Source organism: Trifolium pratense, linkage group LG2 (genome assembly GCF_020283565.1).
Source record: "Trifolium pratense cultivar HEN17-A07 linkage group LG2, ARS_RC_1.1, whole genome shotgun sequence".
NCBI lineage: Eukaryota > Viridiplantae > Streptophyta > Magnoliopsida > Fabales > Fabaceae > Trifolium > Trifolium pratense.
The window spans coordinates 41,086,198-41,094,513 of NC_060060.1; the positions used below are offsets into that span (position 1 = coordinate 41,086,198).

At 34.9% G+C, this 8,316-nt stretch overlaps 2 protein-coding genes across 6 annotated transcripts; one reads left to right on the forward strand and one right to left on the reverse strand.

The window, feature by feature from the left end:
- The first annotated feature begins 1,422 nt into the window (after nucleotides 1-1,422).
- Nucleotides 1,423-2,964, forward strand: LOC123911017 (expansin-A7-like). The gene is made up of 3 exons (XM_045962329.1): nucleotides 1,423-1,677; nucleotides 1,904-2,219; nucleotides 2,317-2,964. Exons 1-3 carry the CDS (start codon nucleotides 1,515-1,517, stop codon nucleotides 2,627-2,629), a joined length of 792 nt encoding a protein of 263 aa, XP_045818285.1. The 5' UTR covers nucleotides 1,423-1,514; the 3' UTR covers nucleotides 2,630-2,964.
- A 400-nt stretch (nucleotides 2,965-3,364) lies between these two features.
- LOC123911018 (cytochrome c-type biogenesis CcmH-like mitochondrial protein) lies at nucleotides 3,365-7,813 on the reverse strand. Of its 5 annotated transcripts, none has more exons than XM_045962334.1 (4): nucleotides 7,647-7,813; nucleotides 7,187-7,384; nucleotides 3,963-4,094; nucleotides 3,365-3,859 (listed from the first exon to the last, which is right to left on the reverse strand). In XM_045962334.1, exons 2-4 carry the CDS (start codon nucleotides 7,376-7,378, stop codon nucleotides 3,632-3,634), a joined length of 552 nt encoding a protein of 183 aa, XP_045818290.1. In that variant the 5' UTR covers nucleotides 7,379-7,384; nucleotides 7,647-7,813; the 3' UTR covers nucleotides 3,365-3,631. The 5 variants fall into 5 exon arrangements, with proteins under 5 accessions (XP_045818290.1, XP_045818287.1, XP_045818289.1 ...); XM_045962331.1 differs by having other exon boundaries at nucleotides 7,187-7,388; XM_045962333.1 differs by having other exon boundaries at nucleotides 7,643-7,813.
- Nucleotides 7,814-8,316: the final 503 nt, after the last annotated feature.

An 8,316-nucleotide genomic window follows, 5' to 3' on the forward strand; every position in this document is an offset into this window, starting at 1 on the left:
AGGGTCATTCTATATGGATTGGCTATGAAAATGATCGAATAGCTTTATTTATGCATTCCACTTACCATAACCACTAGTTCATTTCTCAACTTGAATCATCTCGTTGAACTTACACTGCGTGATATTGGGTTGAATTATGAATGCAATGTCAAGTTTCTCCTCTTGAAGAAACTCTAGATAATCAACCTTAAATTTTGTACTTGTGGAAACGTGATCAGTTTCTTGCATGGATGTCTTCTATTAGAAGAATTGATTTCCATCTCATTAAGGATTAATGATTTTCACTTAGCTGACTGTTTAAATTATATTGAGGAGCCGTTGCCGCGCTTAGCTAGTGCCAAGCTTGAAGGTTCATTTCTGCCACTTGAAGTTGCGAGTCACGCACACAATAATTTAATTGCTAGATTGGTACGAAAATTGACATTAATTTTAAGGCACACAACATTGGTATATAAACTTAATTTTGTATACCAATGTTGTTCCACGCGCCCAGTGCATGACCGTGTGCACCTAAGTCAGTCATCTTCCAAAACCAAAATTTGACATTAATTTTTAAGGCACACAACAATAGTGACATTGCATGCAAGATGTTGAAGTATTGAAGATGGGATTACTGGATAACAAGTCCACACAACTAACACCAACGTTTGTAGTTTTTTTTTGTGTATTGAACTTATTAAACTAGGAGAAAATAAATTAGCAAAAAAAAATTAGACAAAAAGAGTAAAATTTGAAGCTACTGACTAGTTTTTTGCTAATGACACACACAAAATGACAAAATTAAAGACAGCTTTATTTTCTATATTTTTTTTTAATTCATCTTTTTCTTTGATTCAAAGAGTTGACTAATAAAACTTACATTAAAAATGAAAGTCAGCTATTGAATATACTTTGTTGAGTTACAATAACTACAAACAAAAATGATTTTTCTAATCGTTTCTCGGCATGCAGAGCTATGAAACTTTAATTATTTTTTTTGAGAGAATGCATAGCTATGAAACTTGTTGTAGGCACGTTTTTCAGTCATACATATGAGAAAATGTGCAATATGAGTATATGACCTTTACCTTATATTCTACTATATTTCTTTTCCTGACTTTATGGATTATTAATCGTGGATCAATCACCTTTCAATTAATTAACAAAAAATAAAATAAAATCGATTCATCATAAGATATTTCACACAAATTCTATTTGGCGCCGACATACGTACAAACAATGTATCGTTGCCTAATCATATGTTGTTGTTGCAAAACAATATATACTATACATCAACAATATGTTAATGTTGACTTTGTAGAAATTTAAGAAACACTATCTAATACATCGTGGGATCACGTCTCATACAAATTAGAATTAATCAACAACGTGATATAGGAACTGTACTTCATATATAAAGGGATACATGTACTTGTTATCCTCATTGAGCATCGAATTGCATCAATAACTTGTCCTATATACAAAGATATATAACTAATTCATAAGTTATTAGTTGTCCAAAAAAAAACTTGGCCATGGCATCTATTTTTCAAGCTCGTAGCTTCATGTTGATTGCTTATGCAATGATGTTCACTTTGATGGGAGAACCAACAGTAGCTGTGGTGATATTTAGACCCAGTAAATGGTCTCTTGCTCATGCCACATTTTATGGAGATGAAACTGCTTCTGAAACAATGGGTATATATTTTAAATGCTATCTCAAATTTCATTACTTTTCACTTTGCTTAAACCATTTCAACAATAATACAGCTTAACAGAAAAACATTAATTAATATTAGTGCTCGTGAATTTAATTAATATGCACAGTAGGTGTAAAGGTTTATCATATTATCACTTAATTCAACTAGTGTTACTTATCTATCCTCAATATTGATTATTTTTTGGTGTGGGATTAAAATTAAAGGAGGAGCATGTGGATACGGTAATCTGTTTCAGAATGGTTATGGGACAGATACAGTGGCATTAAGCTCGACGTTGTTCAACAATGGTTATGCGTGTGGGAGTTGTTTCCAGATTAAATGCTACCAATCAAGTGCATGTTATAGAAATGTGGCCTTCACCACTGTCACAGCCACTAATCTCTGTCCTCCTAATTGGTCGAAACCCTCCGATAATGGTGGATGGTGTAACCCACCACGAGTTCATTTCGACATGGCCAAACCCGCTTTCATGAAAATTGCACAGTGGAAAGCTGGTATCGTCCCTGTTATGTACCGCAGGTAAATTCACAATGCTCATTTCAATTCTCCTTAGTATGAAATAAATAATCAGCATTTTCCTTAAAATAATGTGTTTTGTTGATTAATTTATTTATAGGGTTCCATGCCAAAGAAAGGGAGGGATTAGATTCTCTTTCCAAGGAAATGGGTACTGGCTATTGGTGTATGTGATGAATGTAGGAGGTGGAGGAGATATTTCAAGCATGATGGTGAAAGGAAGTAGAACAGGATGGATTAAAATGAGCCATAACTGGGGTGCTTCCTACCAAGCATTTTCAACACTAGGTGGTCAAGCTCTATCTTTCAGGATTACTTCCTACACCACTAAGGAAACTATTATTGCATGGAATGTTGCTCCTTCTAATTGGAACGTGGGACTCACTTATTCTGCTAGCACCAACTTCCACTGAAGAATTCATGGCATGCCACAAACTGTGTGACCAGCCACTGCTTATTTATAATATATACTATAAACTGCAACACTTATTTTATTAGCTTTCTAGGTTTTATTAGTAAATAAGTGATTGTATCTGCTTGCAGCCTGTAGATGAAATTTTCACAAGCTCAGCAGGTACTTATTGCTAATGTAAAGAATCTGCCATCTTTTTGTTGGTTTGGCAAACTTCAAATGTGACCCCCACCCCCAGTAGTCAACTTAATCTTTCTACAAGGTTGACACTTTGGAAATTTGTGTTTAAACTATAAATTAAAGTGCTTATCACAAAAAAAGTATAGACTTCGGCGTACTGAATGGTGTTTTTTTTTTCTGTTGCTAGAACTAGAACTATAATAGTTATGAAGAATAAGGATAAAGTTTAAATTAAAGTACTTACCATTGTTGATGACATTTTCACCGTGGCTTCTTGAAGCAACAAAACAATGGCACCATGGTTTGGTTAAAATCCAAACATCCCCTTTTGCACATATATTCTTCTCACAATTCTACAAAACAAAAAAATCAGAAGGATGCGTCCATAGTTTCAATACACATCTACAGTGTCATTGGGCAGTCATAATAAAAGTGTTAACGAGAAGAATATTATTAAGTTCTAGAAAAGTGTGGCGGCTATCTGTTGTTGATTGCTCAAATGCAATGTCAATAGACAGAATCACAATGCCAGAAATGCTGGATATCAAGTCCGGAATAGAGTTTAAGGATTGGCATGAAAATTAATCGGTGAAATCATTATTATTACAAAATGAACTTCTTCTTGGCAATGTATATCTGCACCAAGTTTGGGTATTGACACATAAAATTAAAATACTAGACTTGGAAATTTATGGATTAACATCAAAGTGAAACCTAATATATATAGTCATAAACATATATAAGTTGACAACTTTTGTCGTTCTTTAAAGCCACAAACTGAGTTGGCAGAGTTGCCTAAAAGGTTAAAGCCCGATCGAAATAGTCAACGAGACCATTGACCTCGCAATCTCCTCCACCAGAGGGAAGTCTTAACTTCCTGTGATTTAAATCCCTGTGAAGCAGGAGGCGTAAGAACGTCAAGCAGTGTTTCCCTCTCTCTTGGGGTCAATGGAACACCTCTAATAAGGTTCAGAGCCATGATATGAACATTAGTCTTTTGTTTATGCTTCCCGTAAGCCCATACTCCAGCAGCTGCACCAGCGACCAAGAGCTATTCAAAAGCACGTGTTTCTGGAATCAGTACAGATATAAAATGCACTACAAAATAAATTACAAGTTCAAGAAGTGCTTTCAATCCATGAGGAAAAATTTACCGGTGATAACCACAGAGCTGCTGTCTGCATATCAAACTTTGGTGCATAGAGTACAGTCTCTCCATAATCATCTTCAAGTTTTTTGAATATCTCCTTGTCACTTTTTCCTTTACGAATTTCATCACGAATTAACTGGAAAATTGTTCAAATGTTTAGGATTTACATAATAACAAAAAAACTTACTTTCAAACAAGGTAATCAAATCTGGAATGGACCGGCGGTTCGACCAGGGACCCGACCTATGTCCGGTCCATTCAGTCCTGAAAACTGCAGTGCACTAAAACTGGGGAGAAAACTGCTAAAAATCGGCAGTTGGGCTAGTTTTACAAGTTGGACTGTTTTTTTTAAATTAAAAAATGTAGAAACAACATTTTGGGTGAAGTGGACTTCAGGATTGGAGGCCTCAACTAACCCAAAACATGACAGTGTGATATAAATTTCAATGCATTACACTTCAATTTATATCTCATTTTCCACCCTCTATATCTTAAAGTTTTCAATGTGGGATTCCTCTACATGGTTATATGATATAGATAATATCTCTTGGTGTGCAGATGCAAGTTTTAAAGAGTCATTGCCTGGTCAAGTATGTGCACCAGCGGTTTTCAAGTGTGTTAGAGACTTTGAGCAACATCAGCAGATGATGGAAAAGTCACACAGTTACTACTCTTACTTCTTCTACGAGTTTTCACCTGATCACTTTAATGAACAATTTTTCAAGGTATTGTTGTTTGTAGCTCTTGATTTTCGTAATTCCGTAGTATTATGTTCCTAGGATTTTTTCTGATTATGTTTCTGTGTGACTTTTCCAAGCTTCATATGAATGCCGACACAAATTAGTCTTTTATATGTGTGTGCGGTGTTGTGGTAACTTACTTTTTGTTTTTGGGGGTTTACTTTTCGTTGATGAATATATTACTTCTATGTGGATATATTAATATCTGTTATAATTCATAATCATTGAATATTTTATAACTCAAGACAAAATTTATAACTCATTATATGAAATTAATATATATTCAAAAGGAGCATGGTCATTAGAATCTTATTTTTAAGAGTTGCATAGAGTCGGAAAACAAACTAATAAACTGAGTACAAAAAAAAAATGAACCATGCCTTGCAACTGTGAGTTTCTACTAGAGTCTGAAAAATATAATCACCATCAGGTTAACATAAATCCAAAGGCAGTGGTTAAAGAGGAAAACACGAACATTGTACAGGTCGAGGGATCATCAGGCAGGAAAATAGTGCTAGGTTTGATGTCTAAATCAGAATGTCCTTGGAGATCTGATACAAGTTCTCCCAAATTTAAACCAGCATCAATAGGTGGCACAGATGAAAGGAAGGGAAAGATAGTTGATTATTATGCCCAGCTAGACAGGTCTAAAACTGCTGTCAAGACAAAACATGTACCGAATCATTCTGGGCACGTTGAAAAAGAAAAATGGAAATGCTACTTCTGATTAAATGGGTGAATTAGTAAGACGGGAGAATAATTCTCTATACCCTATACATAAAAACTTTAAAAGCATCCCAAAATCACATGGTGTTAATGTTCCTCCTCTTGGTTGTAGTAATTTCAGTTGTCATGAGAATGACTCAATGGCCCGTAATAAAGTGAGGAATGCATTGCGCCTGTTCCAAGCTGTTTCTAGAAAGCTTTTGCAGGAAGCGGAAGCAAAAGCAAAGTCAAACGAGAAAGAAAGAAGGAGGTTTGATTTACAAGCTGAGAAAATACTTAAGGAGAAAGGGAACTATGTTAACGAAGGGGATAAGATCTTGGGATCTGTCCCCGGGGTTGTAGTCGGTGATGAATTTCAATACAGAATAGAGCTTAATATAATTGGCTTTCATCGCCAGATTCAGGGTGGTATATATTATGTGAAGCAGAAAAATAAAGTCCTTGCAACTAGTATTGTTGCGTCAGGGGGCTATTCTGATGAATTAGATAATACAGATGTTTTGATATATACAGGGCAGGGTGGAAATGTGATGAGCAGTGACAAAGACCCAAAAGATCAGAAGCTTGTAAGGGGCAACCTTGCTCTGAAGAACAGCAGTGAGGAAAAGAATCCTGTTAGGGTGATACGGGGTTCGGAATCAATGGATGTAAAAAGCAAGATATATGTTTATGATGGACTTTATCTAGTTGAGTCATGTTGACAGGAAATGGGGTCACATGGGAAGCTGGTTTATCAGTTTCGCTTGCGAAGAATCCCAGGTCAACCAGAGCTTGCCTTGAAGGAACTGAAAATAAGAGAGAAATAAGAGAAGGTCAATGCGTCAAAGATATTTCCTACGGTAAAGAGAGAATTCCCATATGTGCTGTGAACACCATAAATGACGAGAAGCCCCCTCCCTTTAAATACATAACTAAGATGATATATCCTGATTGTTGCAATCTTGTCCCTCCAGAAGGCTGTGGTTGTACTAATGGATGCTCTGACCATGCAAATTTGTCAGTAGGTAGTAGCTCTTGATTTTCTTAATTTCGTAGTATTATGCTCCTAGGATTTTTTCTGATTATGTTTCTGTGTGAATTTTCCTAGTTTCATATGAATGCCGACAAAAATTAGTCTTTTATATGTGTGTTTGGTGTTGTGGACTTTTCGTTGACTTTTTTTATTCCCAACTCAATTTTCCCTCCTAAAATTTTGCTTTACTGTGTATTAGAGTGTCTAGGATCTTGAAAAATGGGTAATGGCTCGTGGTTATGATTGTTAATAGTATCATGGAGGGAAGGCAGGGAGCAAACTGATAAACTATGCATCATTTGTGGTAAGAATTATCTAGTGTTGTTACGATTGTAAAATATGATGTGAATACTTATATAGTTGTCCCTTTAGGACTGAAAATGGTTAAGTTAATTGACATATCATTGTTCCTGGGAAGCGACAGTAAAAATACTATGTAACTCCACATAAGTTTTATAGCACGGGCAAGATAAGTTAACAGATATTAATATATCCACATAAGGCATTGATATTTTATAACTCATTATATGAAATTAATATATATTCAAAAGGAGCATGGTCATTAGAATCTTATTTTAAAGAGTTGCATAGAGTCGGAAAACAAACTAATAAACTGAGTACAAAAAAAAATATGAACCATGCCTTGCAACTGTGATTTTCTAGTGACAGGGAAACAAGGTTCCCTTTTCCTATTCAAATTGTATAAGTAAACTGACTATGCGGGTGATTGAGAAAGTAAGAGCCACGTACCTTCCTAAGTATAATGGCAATGTCTGCTTGAGAATCTTCAATAGATTGACTCCCACATTCAGTACATCTCACATTGTGACTAATGTTTCTTGCCCGTGCATCAACTATCAGCGTATCTTTCACAGCGTCGTCATTTTTTGCCCGTGCATCAACTATCAGTGTCTCTTTCACATCATCATCCTTACTCGCCATTCAAATCTACCTAAACAACAATTATATTAGCGGTTTTTACTATTCTTCATACAGATAAATAAAAACTAGTGAGTTGAACTTGTAGGCAATGACAAAGGAAGTTTTATTTGAGCTAGGCATTTCATCAAACAGTTACAAGTCACAACCATGACACGAACATTAAAACACAGAATAAAAAGAATCATGATAGTTTAACTTTAATACCTAAATGATTATAATATGTGGAATTGTAAACATGAAAATTGGGTTGGCATAGAAACTCACTCACTGGTGAAGAAATAACGGAACTTGTTATTGGGTTGTTGCTGCCTTGTTATAAAATGAAGCTACAGGAACCTGTGATGGAAGTAAATGAAAAAGGGGTCTTTTGATTTCTTTGAATGGCGTAGGAGTAGGACACCACAACTCCACTGTACAGTACTCCTTAAAAGAAAAAGTTTGTATTTTTTGGTTATATAATCGATCATTCAAGAAAATCTAAATAATAAATTATTTTTTTTATATTAAGAATCGAATCAATCATTCTTCTTTTTATTATATAAACAAAATAACAAAATTATTATAAACTATTTTGTTTAGTGCCATTTTATTTTTATGTTAGAGCGCTATTAGGAAAAACTTCATATTAAGTCATGTTGAATAGAAATGGTCGCGAATGTCTAATTATTTGGTCAGAGTTTCGATCGTATTATTCTGCCTTCTATTGTTCTACAATGTCTTTATCTTAATTGATTCCGATCCTCTTTTTATGAGGTGGAAATTTACAATTATCAACAGGGCTCTAAGCCTCATCTTTTTGCGACTCGGGTTCGAGGGTCTGCTTTTAAAGTAGTTAGATGCATCATAATCTGTTTATGACTTATAGATGAATCAACTGAAAATAGTAATTTTTAAACTTTTCATTAAATTTTTTTGGGGGGGGTGTGAGGATTCTAGGA